Source organism: Biomphalaria glabrata, chromosome 2, assembly GCF_947242115.1.
Source record: "Biomphalaria glabrata chromosome 2, xgBioGlab47.1, whole genome shotgun sequence".
Lineage (NCBI taxonomy): Eukaryota > Metazoa > Mollusca > Gastropoda > Planorbidae > Biomphalaria > Biomphalaria glabrata.
In genome coordinates, this window is record NC_074712.1 from 52,498,034 (window position 1) to 52,515,969 (window position 17,936).

At 31.6% G+C, this 17,936-nt stretch overlaps 1 protein-coding gene across 3 annotated transcripts; it reads right to left on the minus strand.

Moving 5' to 3' along the window:
- Positions 1-710: 710 nt before the first annotated feature.
- Positions 711-17,913, minus strand: LOC106057708 (probable flavin-containing monoamine oxidase A). Of its 3 annotated transcripts, none has more exons than XM_056021351.1 (12): positions 17,759-17,913; positions 14,303-14,441; positions 12,084-12,171; positions 10,704-10,878; positions 8,505-8,619; positions 7,412-7,569; positions 7,242-7,331; positions 7,068-7,155; positions 6,577-6,677; positions 3,209-3,388; positions 2,684-2,871; positions 711-2,347 (listed from the first exon to the last, which is right to left on the minus strand). In XM_056021351.1, exons 1-12 carry the CDS (start codon positions 17,762-17,764, stop codon positions 2,026-2,028), a joined length of 1,650 nt encoding a protein of 549 aa, XP_055877326.1. In that variant the 5' UTR covers positions 17,765-17,913; the 3' UTR covers positions 711-2,025. The 3 variants fall into 3 exon arrangements, with proteins under 3 accessions (XP_055877326.1, XP_055877327.1, XP_013070480.2); XM_056021352.1 differs by lacking the exon at positions 17,759-17,913 and adding an exon at positions 17,279-17,297; XM_013215026.2 differs by lacking the exon at positions 17,759-17,913 and adding an exon at positions 15,709-15,806.
- Between the last annotated feature and the right edge of the window lie 23 nt (positions 17,914-17,936).

A 17,936-nucleotide genomic window follows, 5' to 3' on the forward strand; every position in this document is an offset into this window, starting at 1 on the left:
ATCAGAGTAAAAAAGAAATTTGTCAATTCCCACAAAACTGAGCCTCAGTTATTTCACTGTGGTCAGAAGTGTCAAGGTGCCCATCAATAAGTCAAAGTTAGGGCATCAATTAGTCTGAAAATAAAATTCTTGTACATAAAATTTGGGACAATCCTATTTAAAAGTGCATTTCTTCTCAGGTGAAACCTATTTTGTTATTAACAGAAATCATTACATCTGGAAACAGTAGAAACAAGTTATGTGACTAGGTTCAAATAACATTCTTCAATCCTTTCATTAGATGGTCAAACTTAACAAATCTACATGATACTACAGAAGTCAAGTGAAAATTACTCTACACTATTCTGAAGTGAGTGAGGCCATCTAGACTGGACTTAACAATTGCATGTTCAATCAAAAGCCTATTCTGACACATAATTTACTAATTTTTAGAGTTACCATCTTTTTAATTCCATTTTTTTGGGACCAAAGTATTATTGTAGGTATTTATTGAATCTATATTCAAAGAACAGAAACCAAATCTTACCATGACAATTTTCTAGCATGTAAATACTATAATCCTCGTTCCATTCAAAACAAAAGAATATGATTTGGCTAAAAGTTAACCAAAAGATAAAGAAGCTTATTGGCCATAAATTAACCAAATTTTGGTTTCAGATGAAAAACATTCCAATCCCTTATGTTCATCCTTACAAATGAAAAACACTGAATAAGTCAGAAAGCTATTTTAATTATATTTATATAAAATCTTATTTGCAAAACTTCAAGCTGTAGATAATTACATAAAAAAAATGACAAAATATTTATCACAGAATATAGAAAACAACAATCAACAAATATATTTAATTTAACATTTGAAGTGGGGGTATTGTAGCTGAATGGTAAAGCACTTGGCTTTTGAACCGAAGGATCTTGGGTTCAAATCTTGGTGAACTTTGAACCACTTAAATATTTGAAGCACTATGGAGGCTTAGAGAATATATATAAGAAGAAAAAAAAAGCACTACTCATGTCAGTTTAATGGAGTAACAACATCCACAACTAATTCACTTTTTTTAACTGAGACTTGTCAAGTGCAGAGAGATGAACATTAATGTGTTTATAGAAAAAAAAAAAGGATATTAATTGCATATAAAGAGCTTACAGTTCCAGTTATGCATGAACCATTAAAATGTTTAAAAAATATATATATATATACACTAGCCAATAGAATGCTAGCAGTTTGTAAGACATATAGATTGATTAAAACAAGCAAAACAAAACAAAAGTTTCAATACAATATGGAAGACATGACTAGCAATTAGACTACTTAATGTCAAGTTAGAACAAAAAAAAAGGTTCTAAATAGAATCATAATGAATTTTAGGCATACAAAGAAAAAAAATTTACATCTAAAATTAGAATTGTGTGTGTGTGTGTACAACTTGTTCATTCAAACAAAACATTCTCTTTAGGATGGAATGACATCTGCTGGTAGAGGAGTAGAAAAGTATCTTTCTTGTACATTAGGATTTTTGCAATCAATTTTTTGACCACTCCTTCACATCCAATTGTCATAATAGTTTGCACACAAAATCATGAGCAATGAAAACACATGAATCAATAAAAAAACTCAACAAATTTGTTGATCAAATTAGTCTTAATTACTTTTTAGAGCATTTTATTACATGTGTAAGCATTGTTAACAAAAATATTTTATTATTTTTTAGTATAATCAGAAATGTTACATCTTGTAAATTATTGTTTTTGTATGTTTCTGAATCTGAGGCATCATGGACTGAAAGAGGTCAAGCTAAAAAAGAAATTGCCTATTTTTAAGGTCATAGTAAAATATTTATTTGATAACGCTTATATAACTTAAAAATCTTTTGACTCAGATATGCATTTAAATTTGTAACTCTCTGTGTAATCCAAATTTGATTAACAAATGATACTATTGTGAAAAATCTGAATAAATAATAGAATCACTTTGTATTACAATGTGTGTTGAAAAATACAGAGTCAGTGCAATAATGGACTGACCCTCTATTTTCCTCTCTTAACAAACCAGGCTACCAGATATGCTGAGCCTATCAGTATACCTACACCTACTCCTAGCTTTACCACCACACACATGTGACTTTTACTATTGGTTTTCAAGCATCTTTTGGATGAGTTCTTCCTGCTGGAATCACCATCACCTAATTCACACAAAGAAGTTTCCTTCAAAACAATGTGATCTTCGGTGAACAAGGAGCCAGGCTGTAGCCTGAATAAAATTTCCAGCGCTGCTCTCTCACCAGCCTGAACAGCACCATTCATGTATCCAGTAAAAGATGTTGCAGTTTCAGTGCCAGCAAAATGTATTCTTGAAAAAAAATTATCAAAATGACATTTTAAAAGATAGAACATATTTAGAGATGAATATTTAAATTTATTTAATAAATTATTCAGATATTTTTGTTAAAGTTTTTTTCTAAAGATATTTCCATATATTTAGCACATTTCTGTGAATACGAACACTTTAATTTTATAAAATTGGGTCTAAGCTCACAATTTGGGAACCTCTTATTTAAATTAATTTTTTTTCTGCAATTAGAAAAACAAAATTTGGCCCTGGTGGACATCACTTCTCTAATGTTAGCTAGTTAATGTAATTAATATAATTGTTTACAAAATACAAAACAAGAAATTTAATGACTACCTTCCTTGCGGACATCTTATGCTCTTGGAAAAGTGTTTCATTCCACCAGGACTCACATAAGACACTGGGGCTCCCCAGCTAAAAGATTCTTGGTTCCAGTCTTTCTCTCTATAATCCACAAATTTATGTGCCTCTGGTCCGAAAAATGAAGCAAAGTGATCTAGTACAGCTTTCTGTCTTACCTCTGCCTGTTAATTGTAAATTTAAGAAATATTAAGTAAGCTAACAAGAAAGCCTAACATTTCTATGCCAATGTATGGGAACATTTTAATAATTAAACTTTCTGAAACAAAACAAGCTTATTTACCAGATAAAATTGTTCTATATGTAACATTTATTTATCACATAACATAGTAATAAGAAAACATATTATTTACTTCAGAATGGAGCTTCAAGTTATATTTCATCAAAAAATAACATTTCCAACAGTAAAGTAATAATTTTTATTCTAACTTTTTTACGTCTAAAACTTTAAAGTTATTATATGAATTCTGCATAATTTGAAGAGTCATTTAAAGTACTTACTGATTGATTTGCCCATTCTATGGCTGGCTCTCCTGCTATAAAAGCTACAAGAGCTGGGGAACCACTATGAGAGGTAGCATCGTAAGAAACACTTATTGGACCTCGGACACAACCTTTCACCTGGGTCTCTCCTCCGTTGGACACTATCTCTCCAGACAACTTCTTGATTCTCCAAAATGCCTAGAAATTATTTTCATTTTAAAATTAACTATTAGCACAATGAAATATATTTTAAATAAGACTACCAAAAACTAAGCTTCATGTGGTCATAGATTAACTTTTAGTCAATATTAAATGCTATTTCAGGAAAATTTTATGACTTTTTGTTTTTTTCCAATGCAGTAATGCCTTCAATCAGTAATAAGAGCAGCTGCAATAAGAGCACTTGGCTGTGAAAGAAAGACAAGAAATCTTGGGTATCTTCAGTAATACTACTACATGGGCGTAGCGGGTGTGTGTGTGTGTGTGTTCATTCCCCCCCCTGATTTTTTGCTTTGATTCTATTTACTTTAGGTGAGATTTTAATACTAAACCATCACTTTTAAAATAAAACTTTTTAATAGCAGGATAATGCACTGTTGATACCTCAGAATATGCATTTTGTTGGCTTTTAATACCGGAAATAGTGCTTGACTCTGCCCCGCTTGGGGAGCTCACAGCGATCCCCCAGACCCCCTTGCTGGCAATGGCTGGGAGTCTACAATTTCTCCACCAATTCCAGGAAGAACATATTTTAGGGTACAATAAACGTCATCCGAAAGAACGAAGGGATTAATTATGTACACACACATGCACACAAATTTTTTTTCCGTGTGGAAGGAGAAATCCCCCCCTGAAAAGAAATCCTGGCTGCGCCCATGCTTCTAATAGTATCTATGTGACAATACAAACAAAAAGAATTTGAAAAGCAAAGACAAAGAGCAGTTAAACCCAGAGAAATAAATAGAAAGATCAAATGACTGATTTTTAAAAAATTAAGGATGAATGTTCTCAGCTCAAATGTTGTCACCAACTTGTCTGGTATTTTACTGATCACTGAGTTCTACAAGAAAAACCTTAAAGCTGACTTGCAGTTGTCAGCTTCACATTTTCCACCATGAAGGACACCTATCCTTCAAAAAGAAGTTGAAAAGGGTACTTAAAAATCACAGCCAACTGGTAAAGATAACATGCCATCTAAATTCATCCACACAGTATGTGAAACATGTAAGCAACTATATGAAGCAAAATCTGGCATACTGGTTCATGGCATAGCTTGCAAAACATCCCCTGGACTCTGTAATTACTAAGAATGGCAACCTACTGCCATGTCAAAATTACGGAACAACAAACAATCACAATCAATCAACTTATGAAGTTCCTGATCATAAAAACTAAAAATAAAATCACACACTGAAAAAAAAAAACATAGCAAAGGATTATACCAGCATAGTAGGGAAAAAGTACAACAGAATACATTTTAACCTGCTAGAGATAAATACCTTCAACAAAAAAGAGTTCTTTTCGAATTTGGAATGGGATTTGGCAGAGTAGGCATGCAGGCACTAGTACAATATTAGTGCAAATCTTAAAGACGATGTCAAGAGTCAACATTACAAGTAACCAGTGTAGCAATGGTTGATAACTGGTTATGTCAATGGTTTGGAAAGAGACATGGGAATTAGACAAAGTTGCTTGCTTTCTTTTGTTTTTTGTTCAACATATTTTTATGGAAAGGATGATGCTTTGAAAGATCATGCTGCATCTAAAACATAGTGCTTGAAAATGTGGACTTTTAATATAGTGGAAGAATATTAGTCTGGCAAATCTAAATAAAGACAAAAGATATACCAAGTAGACTATCATATGGATTCATGTTTATTTAAAAATTATGAATTTTAATCCATAGGTTGAATTATTTACACAAACAAAAAAAAACACATAAAATATTGCATGGAGGTGAGTCTATTTTAAAATTTATGTAAGAATGTTAGGTTTTGGGTAATAGCTAGAATCAATACGAAGTAAACCCAATATTTGACACTGTGGATGCTGTAAAAGCTTAATAGATTAGGATAAGCATAATTATGTAGAAAGATCTTTTTTCTCCCTTCATTTCCATGGGAGTCAAATGCTGTCAAACAATTAAGTATGTATATTTTTCACTGGACTATATTTCTTTTATACTATGTTTCATCCACTTTGCCTGCCTACTTTGTTTTGACCAGCTGTTTTCACCAAGAACCAATATGGCTGATGGAAATGACTACAATGAAATCCACTTACTTTAAAGTGAAAGAGATTAACATTTCAATCATGGAAATAACTGAATAAAGTCAATAATTTTCTACAACTATAATTCCCTTGTAAATGAAATACAAAAAGTGAATATTTCATGTTATTTGTTTGCTCACAATTCTTGAATACTGTTGACAAAGTCCACGACTGTACACCATGGAACAAACTGTTATGCATACATAAAACACAGTGCTAAGAACTAAATAACAGCAGTGTGCTGTTGACCACTGGCTTTTTATGGGTGGGTGAAAAAGCATACAGAGCCCAGAAAAATGTCAATTATCAGGAACCTGGCATAAATTACTTCAAATTAACCACCCTTTTATTCCAATAAGGATCAAAGAGAAAAAGAGAATTCCAATAAAGCAAAGTTTTGACTTCTGTGAACTACCACTGTATGAGGAATGATTCAACACATCCTCAGCATTTAGTATGTAAATTAGCAATAGAAAGATGAATATCATGACCAACAACCTTTGATAGTAAAATGGCAGACATACATAGAGGAACCAGAAATTCACTCTTTCAGATAGCTTGGATTCATTTAGTTAAACAATGCGACAATATCACTAGCATGAATTTTTTTCAAGTATGCTTATAAATAAGATGTTTTCATAAAATTTTAACATTTTAAGCAAAAAGCATTCAACAAATGATGATTTTTCTAAAAAAGTTATTAAAAATTATTTGCTCTTAGTTAAGTATTTCTATAAGCCAAAAGACTTTGATACTTGCTATAACATCAAAGATATTTCTACATAAAGGGAGATGAAAAGATAGTTGAATGACATAAAGGAACAGACAAGCCTATCCTTTGCAGATTTGTTGAAAACAGCACAGAAAAAAAAACAACAACAGATGGTGTATAATTGTGAAAGACATCATTGGTGCCCTAACAATCCTGTCTTCATTTAACAAGAAGGCTACAAGATTGAAAAAGAAGACATTGGTGAAGTCAACAACTTTAAAATTTTGAGGTGTATTTATTTTCAAAAACACTCTTTTACACAGTCTAAACTGAAAAATGCTGCTCTAGAATAAGAATGGGATGTTTTTAAAAAAATGTCCTTAAAATGGAAAATATAGTTAACCTGTTTGTAAGTTACGATGACTTTAATCATGTTTCCCATGGGCATTCTCTTAGTAAAATCGACCCAGTCTGCTGACAATCCTGGAGTTATCTGTATATGTTCTATCAGAGAAAACAATATTACTTAACAAACAGTTATAGAGCAGTGATAACCATTTTTCAATAAAAAAAAATTAGATTTAAGTTTCAAACAAGTAACCCTCATGTTACCCTAACCCTCAAATACAACAAAAACTTGAAATGATTTAGAAAAAAAAACTTAACAAAAACAGCATTTCTAATACAACACTGAAAATGATTTTACCTACTGCTTCATTTTGACAAACTTTAAAAAAAATACTTTGTAAAAAATAAAAACAAATCCACAGAAATACTTGTAAAATGTCTTATTTATCAAAGACCATTTTTACTTGTAAATGATCTGTAATTGTCTAAGAAATATGAAAGATAAGCAATGAAAACATATTTTAAAATAAAATTAGCTTTTGTTACCAATAGCCATTGGAGGCATTGCCAAAATGATGTAAGAAGCTTGACCTCTCCACCCACTTGCAGTTTCAACAGTAACCTTATCATCTGTCTGAAAACCAAAAAGTAGAATAGAAAAGCACTATATAAATATACAGTAATATTTGTATAAACTACCTATTGAATGAAAACAATTACTTGTTGGATTCTTGTTACAGCATCTCCCAGCTGGACATTTTCTTTGCCAATAAAGTCAGCAAGTTTCTCTGAAATTTGCTGTGCTCCTCCCTGAAATAGAGACACTTTGACATTGAAGCCCATGCACATAAGAAATTATCATTGGCAATAGTGAACAATTAGGTACTTACAGATATCTTCCATTCCTGAGCTCTGTTCTCTGTAGCTTCAATTAAATTTTCTATGCCTCCAGCAGTACTGATGAAAAAAATATAGTACAGAAATGATAACTGGTTAACTTCACAGCCAAACATGGTTCGCACAGCAGCTTCAATGGCTTCTCTGGTAGCTAAGAAAGAAAGAAGATTGGAAATACAAAATTCATTTAAAACCATAACATTTTAACTTTTCTTTATTTGTAAAATGATCTTATAAAAGGAAACATAAGTAAAGCCTTCATAAATTGTAGAAAAAAATGGTAGAGAAGAAAATTTTTTTTTCATGTTTGCACTTTGAATTAAACACATGATAATCAGGGTTCCAATCCTACCACTCTGCAGCAAAAGGAGCTATAAAGACAATGTTTTTTTCAAACTCTACATGTTATGACTGGTCAATGGTGGGGAAATACTTATTTACATAATGATTAGTGATTAATTGTTAAAAAAAAAAGAGCTTTCTTGAACTATTTTGAGGTCATGATGACTTCCAAAGTTATCTGATTAATTTGTCTAAAACTTGTTTAAAAAATCCTTTTTGTCAAATCAAACTCTAAAATTAAATGGTATAAGGTCATAGCTAGGTAAGAGAGAAACTTTGACTCGTTCTGTAGTCAATTTAATTTCTAACAAAAAAAAAAAGTTCTAGAATGTTTTTTATTCAATAACTGTACAGATTAAAAGATACATATTAAGATTTCCAAATGATTGCATGCCATATCAAAATAAAGAATGGCAGCCTAGTTGTGTGGTATGTTACAAGCAGCCACTGCATACTGCCCTGCAGGAGGTTTGGGCTAGGATGTAATAATACACCAGTATTTAATTTTGAAGGAACATAACATAAAACAAAACAAAAAATACAGAACATGAGAGTTTTCAATAAAATAAAATTTTGACTTTTTGACTTTTAATGTACACAAATCAAAGACTCTAAAAGTGAGTTAGGTAAAAATATAACTAAACAAGCTGTTAACACAATTTATTTTGATTGTGTAAAAATAATATTTGTTGTATTCTTATTTTATTTCTCAAGGTTATTGAACCCAATCCTTTTTAAATTTACCTCTGGTGTAAACATTTTTATTCATGAAAGTGTCTAAGGTCATACTGTCCCATTCAGTTGCTTGGGGATGAGAAAATGGATCAACTGTAGAGAGTTGTCTAGCCAATTTATCAACCTTAAAATATATATATATATATAGAAAGAGAGAGAGGGGCATTCACATGAGCATAAAAGGATGTAAACTTAGATTATACAATGTCTTCATGCCTTTGTTTAAAGAAATAGCATTTTAAGTAAGCCTAAAATCTAGAAATAAAACTTTTTATAACGACTAAAACAGAAGCAACCGCTATAGCTCTAAATATGGGATTTATAAGAAAATGTCTGTTACATGCAGCCCCACTACTAGGTAAAATGGCTCTTTGAAAGCAATGAGAGACTTAGGAAGTATATAATTTTTTTATCATAGACCAGTGGGCAAATTACACGCTGCGGGCCACATGTGGCCCACCAGTCTCTTATGTGGCCCGCAGACACCTAAAGAAATCAGGTGTGCCCAAAGCTTATACATATAAAAAATGCAAATATATTTCAAAATAAATAATTCTAAATATAAATTTTAGAAAGTGCTGATTCTTATCACTTATGAGGAAAAGGCTAAAGAAACATTGTCTCTACATGTCATTCTCAAAAGTTTAAAGTAAACGACAATTATTCATATTTGCAATATTTCAAAACATTTAATCAAAGACACAAACTCATGCCAGTATTTATTCAATCTTATGAAGAACTATGTTGAAAGTGTTGGATTGGCTTGGAACAAGACAGCATGTGTAACAACTGATGGAACCCATGCTTTGACTGAGAAAAATAGAACAATATCCCAACCATAAACTCTAAATGGAAACATATTATTGACCTAACTATATCAGTGATCAAACCTATCAGAGCTAAGGGACTTAATCACAGGCAGTTTCTAGAAGTACTTAAAGATTTGGAAACAAAACATTCCGATATTTGGTACCACAGTAGTATCCGCTGGCCTAGCATAGGCAAGATGGTATTGAGAAGAATATGGTATCTTAAGGAAGAAATTATGTTTCTTGAAAGACATTGACTGTAACTAATAATTCTAATGAAGAGTGGAAGAAGATTTCACTTTTTACATCGGGAAAAATATTGTAGTCAGTTGTTTCCACATGCAATGTTAAATCTTTTCAAACAAAGCTATGCCTTTTCTCTAGGAAAGCAATTAGCAATTGAAAACAGATTTTGTCAGTTTCCTTTGTTGAAAGGTGAAACTATTTCTAGTGAAATGGCTGAAAAGTACAAGACTTATTTGGATTCCTTGGTTTCGAATTCGAAAGCAAATTTTAAGACGTCAAGAGCTTGGAAACGGTTTTCATTATCCTCAGCTCACCATTTAGTGCAGAAACTTATTCAGCTCCAGAGGCCATACCTCCAAGCAAATTACGATCTTAAAGAGAAGTTGCAGTCAGTTCTTCCGCTGGAGTTTTATGGGTGCCAGAAGCTGTATATCCACACTTTAAAAAAGACTTAGCTGCTAAACTTTCACATTAATAGGGTCCACATGCTTCTGTGAACAAGCATTTTTTTTTTTGAAAATAAACAAGTCTATGCTGACTGACTGTAATTGGAAAGCAGTCACAAGGAGAACAACTAGTAAGCTAGTTCCACAGTTCCGGAACATGAAGTACGAGTGTAAACAGCTAAATACCTCACAACTTTACATTTCTGGTGAAATGTTGTGATGTAAAAAGACTATACAAAAATGTTTGAAATTTTCATAAAATTAGTTTCAGAAATGCCTCTTGTAATTTTTCTATTGGGATGAAGTGTAAAAAAACATTAATGTATAAAACAGTATCAATGTGAATTAAAAGATATTATACACAGTTAGCTAGCGCATATTTCTGATTTGTAATTACATATTTCATATACATATATGCGGCCCCCCATTCCCAAATTGGTTTTTAATGTGGCCCTCGATGGAAAAAGGTTGCCCACCCGTTATGAACTATTCAAGGTTCTATACTAATAATATGTAAATTTTCATTTCATATGTGTAACTATTAGTTAAAAAGCATCTTGCAGTAGGGCAGCAATTCTTTTTTTTATAAAGACCTAATTTGTTCCATTTTGAAAAAATATAAATTATAAATAATAAAATTTAAAAAAAAACAACCAATTATTAATTTTTAAAATTATTAATTCCTATAAATATTACATGTTACAGACCTTTGATATATTGAAATGAAGATCCAGCAAAGAGAACAGAGACAATTTTGGAATATTGGATTTGTACGTTCTGATTCTTGATTCTCCTAATTGTTGACACTTGGTCCCTTCAATGAATTGTGGATATGTTGTGAGCTCTAGCTCCTTCAGAAGTTTGATGATATGAGTTTGGCTTCTAGAATGATTCAAGAATAAAGACTGTTCATACATTTTGTACTTAACAGACAAGATTTTTATTTGAAAACATATATTATATATTCACTACAAGTGTTGGTAATAGAAAAAAAAGATTATTAATTTTTATTTACTTTTATAATTATTTAAAATTGAATTCTAGGCTTCAAACAAAGCATAAATTCTATTTAGTTCAGTAATTAATGCGTTTGTTTGAATGTGAAGATTAAGGAAGATTGCAGAATTGTATATGGCTAAGAAAACTCAGTTGTGAGTTACATCAGAGGAATGTAGAATTTATTGTAAGTTAATATCAATTCTCATTTTGTTTGCTCATTCTCTTGGAGGATTTTCTAAAACTCTCAAAAGTACTAGTTACTACTAAGCCATGGTCTTTGAATGAGTTCTCCAGCTATCCCATTTAGAAGCCAGTTGATGCAAGTCTCCGTTATGGGCATAAAATTGAAAGAAATACTAGAAATAATTATGTTCTGGAGTATGCCAAGCAATTAGAGCCCAGCTAAAATATCAGCACAGAGACACAGCAAACTATGTTCATTGCTATCTGGCATTATAAACAACTGTCATATTATAATAATAATTTCATAAATTATTTTATTAAAAAAAAAATAGATGTAGTTTATTTAATACTATCACAGTTAGGTTTCTCTTCTTGTTGTTGAAAATGCCTATTTGTCGAAGGTGCTAATATGTAGTAACTGTGATACTGGGGATTGTGTAGATGTATCTCTAGATCTTAATAAGTCTTAGAGATTTAATTAACAATAATATACCATATGTACAGAAATAAAATTGTATCAGATGAATATCTTCTTTCAAAGCTCAATAACAAAATATATTCAGATTAATACTAGAGCTAATAAAATACAAGACTTGTCACTTCAAGTTACAACTCAAAACTAAAATACGTCCTATCTCTATGAAATTTCCTCCACAACTAAATCTAAATCCTGCTTTCTTCCAAATCATCTTCTTAACTTCGCCCCAGACACTTGCTTTTAACCAATCTGATCATTCCCCGCCAGATGTCAAGCTCTCACACGATACGTGATGTCATGGGTTTTTCATGACACCTGCACCTCAACTAAATCCTAAGTTTATTTTACCCTAAATTAGGTTTTTTTAAACTGATACGTGACAAATACAAACCAATATTACAATGATATAACAATAATAGAACTGTACCTGCCAACCCATTGCCCACCTAAATCCCAAAGGTCAGTGCCATTTGATGACAGCATTGATACAGTTTGTGTTCTTCCCCCAACTCTGTCTGAAATGAAATATCACATTTTCATTTATAATGTAATCCATATCAAATGATTAATTTTCTTTTCTGGTCTAAAGTGATCTTGAAAATATCTTGAACTATTAATAAAATGTGATAGTGACAGCTGTAGTCAGACACTGAACGAGTACAATAACTAGTGACGTTCAATAATAAAGTCTAATTTATTTATTTTTTTGTTGTATTTCTACTTCTAAAAAATTTGTTTCATAAAATATTGAAAAATTAATTTGTGATGTATGTATAGGAAATAAAGTTAGATTGCTTTATCTGTCCTTGAACATGATTTTTCTTTAACAGAATAAATATTCACCTTACCTAAATATATAGGAATATGTATTGGAAGCAATTTTATTCGAAATATGCATTTCACATAGATGCCACATCATGGAGCTCAGCAGTCCAAACCAACCAAAAGAAAATAGGAAAAGGCTCAAAATATTGGCAGGAGCAATAAAAAAAACACCCATAAAAACTATGGAGGAAACTAATACCCTGGTTTTCCTAGATGAAAGAAAAGAAATAAAAATCCTTCCCAATTCACAAAAATGAAACATTAGAGATGATCCCACTGAAAACCAAAATCCACAAATCTGGTACTAAAAACCATCCAAAGGACTAATTTCATAGTAAATCTTTGAACCCAAAAAGGAAGTACCAACTAGAAAAAAATAGCTCTGTAATCTGCTAAACAATACAATGAATTTTCAGTGGGACCAAAGTTCTCTTTCCTCTATGAGAGACTGTATTGAAAATATAAACAAAATCTGACTAAATTCCAACAGAACTCGAGGAACAAGTGAACTCTTTTCTACAAATTCATTAACCTAACAACAAATGGGTCAGAGTTTACATTGATGGTTCATCTCAAGAAGCCACCACAAATAGCAGAGCTGGAATACTTATTGAATGGCCCAATGGAGAAAAACTAGAAAAGTCCATTGAAACTAGTGAGCTCTTTGACAGGGACAGAGCAGAAAGTGGAGCACTAGAACTAGCAGCTGCCAGGCTAGTTAGCCAAGTATGCCAAAGTATTTTGAATAATCAGATTGTCTTCCTGACTGACGCAAAAACAGTTCTAGAAGCTTGAAAAACTCTGATGCCTCCAATGTGAAACAACTCAGGACAGCCCTTGAAAGCTCAAAAACAACAGAAAGAAAACTGTTCTCCAATGGACCCCAGCATGTATTGAACTAGAAGGAAATGAGAAAGCTGACACATTTACCAAATGTGGGAGAATGAATACACAATAAAAAATTAAACTCTATCCAGAAGAAATAAAGAAACTAATAGTGATAAGTTCTCATTCAAATTACAAGAAAGATGATGCCTATTATAAGCTATCCTGACATGACCAATGTCTAACTTTATTGCCTCAGAACCGGACACAATAGAATAAGACATCACATGCTCTGGAAACAGAAAATTGGAACTAGTGTCACCAGAGAATGCCAACCATGTCCTTCAAAACTGCATTCTTCACCAAGAATCCAGAACAAGGCACTGACCCCAAAACACCCCTATGGAAGAAAAACTATATGGAGAGCTACCTGATTTGGAAAACACTGCAGATCATCTCTTCTGAACCCTCCAAGACAACTTTGAGAATGAAAAAGAAAAACATACGTACTACATTAAAAAAAAATGTTTTTAAGCAAGAAATGTTTCTCCTTATACATACAATTAATCATTTAGATAAACAATAACAAAAATGGGTTGTAGAAATATGAAATGAAAATGGATTTACTTCAACAAAAATTAAAATAGTGTACTCCACCCGCTAAGCAAGTTCTACATGCCGCAAAGTAAGTAAAATGTACTGGGTTCAACTAAAAATAAGGATTTTGACTTGAGCAAGGATGATCTTCCTGGATGCAGTCTTCTATCATGAGAACCTTATTTTTTGTAGATAGATCTAGTATTGATTTAAGGCTAGACTGAAAAATGCAAGAACACTGACCAATAAATTAAATGACAAGGGCAAGGATTGTGTAAGACTTGTACGACACAAATAATTCAATGCAGCCTAGAGTTACCCATCATCCTCAGATAATAGGAACCATGCAATAAAACTTTTTATAAAAAAAATACATAACATTTAACAAAGAGAAAATACCTTTTCCTTCTAAAACTTTGACACTTAATTTAGGATCTCTCTTTTTGATTGTATGGGCAGCTTTTAGTCCAGAGATTCCAGCACCAACAATGATAACATCATAGTTATTATCAGCCATTTTAAATGCATGAAATTCAACCTGTTGACATATAGTCTAGAATAGAGATCTACTATACGAACTAATGCTTAAAGGATAATGTCTAAATTGAGTAAATATACAATTGAGAATTGCTTCAATTTAAAAAATCAGTTTTTTTTTAATATATATTACAAATTTTATTAACAAATCTAAATCTAATATATATATATATTATATATATTTGGGGTGCACTGGATAGTACATTTTGATATTCGTCCGAAGCTGAATATTGCCGAATAGTAAAAAATGATATTTGGCCGGAGCTAAATATCATAAGTGTCTTGTAAATAGCTTGTGATGCTGAACATTTTACGAAACTGTTAAATAACATACCTATATTGGTTGGTATTATATTTTTTTTCCTTTTATATACCTTATTGTTTTAAACTCTGTTACTGATTGATTTATTAAAGCTTAACAGTATTTATAAACAGATAGGCCTATCACAAATTAATCTGTGTAACATGAGCGTGTCTGTGTGTATGTACGAGGCCACCAACTATAAAGGCTGTGTGTGTGAGGGTCAATGTAAAATATGTTAGTATATATTTAGCTAGTTACTAATGTAAATCTCTCATAAGTAAAGTGCAATCTGGCTTTTATAGTGGTTTAAGAATTTCAGACCAACAACTGGTCATCAGACTAGTAATTTAAAGTCCAAATACTGCTTCTGGTTCTGGCTTCAAGGACTTAATACTGATAGTAGCAGTTAGTTAATAGTTGGAATCTGAAGCGTAGAAGGTCATATATTTATTAATCCATTAATCCAGACAGACAGACCTAATAAGACTTTCTTGAGGTACACCTCAGTTTACTGTTATTGGTGGTGATTTAGAGCCATGTTTCTTCTCTCTATATCAGAAAATTATGAATCCATTGATGTAATGAACCATTAATGCCAAAATATTATAATTTTTTAAGCATGCTATGGTGTTGAACTTTGTCAAAAGCCTCAGAAAAAATAAGATAGATAGCAAAATGGCATCTACTGATCTAGAGTTCTATTACTTCTAAAGTTGTGTTTCACATGACTCTATAGAAAGCCTAACAAGAGGCTGTGTCCGAGCTAGGTGGCTATTATTATATAGTGTGACGCATGAGACATTATGAGCTGCACATAGTCTAGATCTAGAGTAGTAGGCCTACTGATGAAAGGGCGTATTGCCCTATGGCTTGCTCAGTTGCTGTGAAAGGAAAACATGTACATCTAGATTAGATCTAGAGTAGTTTATTTATTCTGGACATTACATAAATCCATACAACTCACTGTTTTTTGTGGCCATTACATCTGTATTTTGATATTTAATATGAAACTAGCACGCTGTATAATGTGCATGTCCATTTTCCAATGATTCTGACCTAATTTCCTTCCATTGAGCTGTCTTTTTATGTAAGAAAAAAGAATTTCAAATTTGTAAGTCTGGTTGTTTTTTTTTCCTGTTACCTGGATGACTTTACCTCTTCCTATTATAGGGTTAAGACTATATTTTTTGGCTGGCTAAGTATATGCTAATGAGCCGGCCAACATTTATTCTGTTTTTTTTTAGATGATTTATTTGATTCATAAGCCAAGTTGTTTGATTTCATACAAGAAAAAATTTAATACAGGGTGTTTGTAATAAATTATGATTTTCTTACCAAAATTTATTTCTAACAGAGGCCAGCCAGTTTTGGACATCAATATTAATGATCTTATATTATATTTGTTTGTTTGTTGTTGTTTTTTTATAGAGAATAAATCTAGGCAAATGTTTGGAGTGAGCTTGATACATTGAATAAAGTTAAATGCCTAGATCTAGACCTACTAGATAGATCTAGATTTATATATATAGAGAATATAGAGGATTCAGCTATTTAGGCAAGAATGGCCATCCTATCTTATCTTATATAATACAGACGTTACTTCAAAAAAGAAGATGATTACGTCCTACACGTCATGCTTTTAGTCATGCATATTAACCAATGACTTAAATTCTGCCAAGTCACTGGTTTTCCTGGCTAGCTCAGGCAACCCATTCCATGCTCTAATAGCACTAGGGAAGAAGGAGTATTTGTACAAATTTGTCCTAGCATATGGGACGAGGAATGTGCCTTTATCTTTGTGTCTTTCAGAGCATTTTATTAAATTTTGTCTTTGTATATTTGAAGATTATGGTTCAGTGTTTTATGTATAATTGCTACTTTACTTTTGAGTCTTCTGTCCTAAAGGCTTTCTAATTTTTGTGATTTTACTAAAGGCGTTACTCTAGTCAAATGTGAATATTCGTTTGTTATGAATCTCACTGCTCTATTTTGTGTCTGTTCCAATTTCTTAATGTTTTCTTGAGTTGAGGGGTCCCAAACGGAGGATGCATATTCTATTAATGGCCTAACCAAGGTTAAATAACATTTTAGTTTTATGTTCTTATTTGATTTATAGAAATTTCTTTTAATAAACCCTAATGCTTTGTTGGATTTTTTTTTATAGTTTCATCAATATGTGGATTCCATGACAGTTTTTCATTTATTATAACACCTAGAGGTATTTTTCTATTTTTCATCAATAGTACTATATATATATATATATATATATATATATATATACTACAAGGTATGAGACCATTTGTATTAGAAAATTATTAAATGAATAAAAAACAAGGTTACAAAGACAGTTTACACTTGTGTGGAAAACAAACTCAAAATTGCCCCCGAAGTGGTCCACCCAGGCAGGTAAAAAGGCAGTTTTCAATATTTTCAGAAAGAAAATCAGAATTAAATTCGATCAAAGACAAATGACAGAGAAGAATGGAGAAAGAAGATTGACAGATCTTGTGTGGTGTGCCAGTGGTCCAACAAACCATCTCCCAGGAGTCCAACAAACCATAGCATAGGTGAAAGTGAATGTCACAGTGAAGTTAGATGTCAACGTGGCCTGACATCTTATATTATAATCATTATAATGAATATCTAGATCTAATTGTTTTGTAAAGAGTCAAACTCTTATTCAAATCCTAAAAAAAAAAAAAAAAAAAAAAAAATTACTTTGGTCAGTTAGTTAGTTTATAGATAGATCTAATCATCTATTAGACTTATTAGTTACCGTAGTATATAAATTATAACGAGTCACCTTGGCCTTGGTATTGCATTGATTGGTATACCATTACCATGGCATGATGATTATGATAAAATGATAGTATGATTAAGATTTATATAACTTATAAGTATGATAATAATTTAAATAATTATAATAATGTAATCGATAAAGCTAAAAGTAAAAGTGGAAATTGAATAGATAGATCTATTCTAGATCTAAAATTTAGACTCTTTAAGAAACTCACACTCATAGATCTCCCAGCAGGATCTTATTCATTGATTAACGCATAGATCTATATATTCTATTCTATACTATAGATCTAGATTTAATAGATCTATTCTAATACCGCCTAGCCCTAGACTATAAGTATAAAGATCTAGTCTAAATAGCTAGAGTTATTTCACTTGTATGCAAATTAAAAA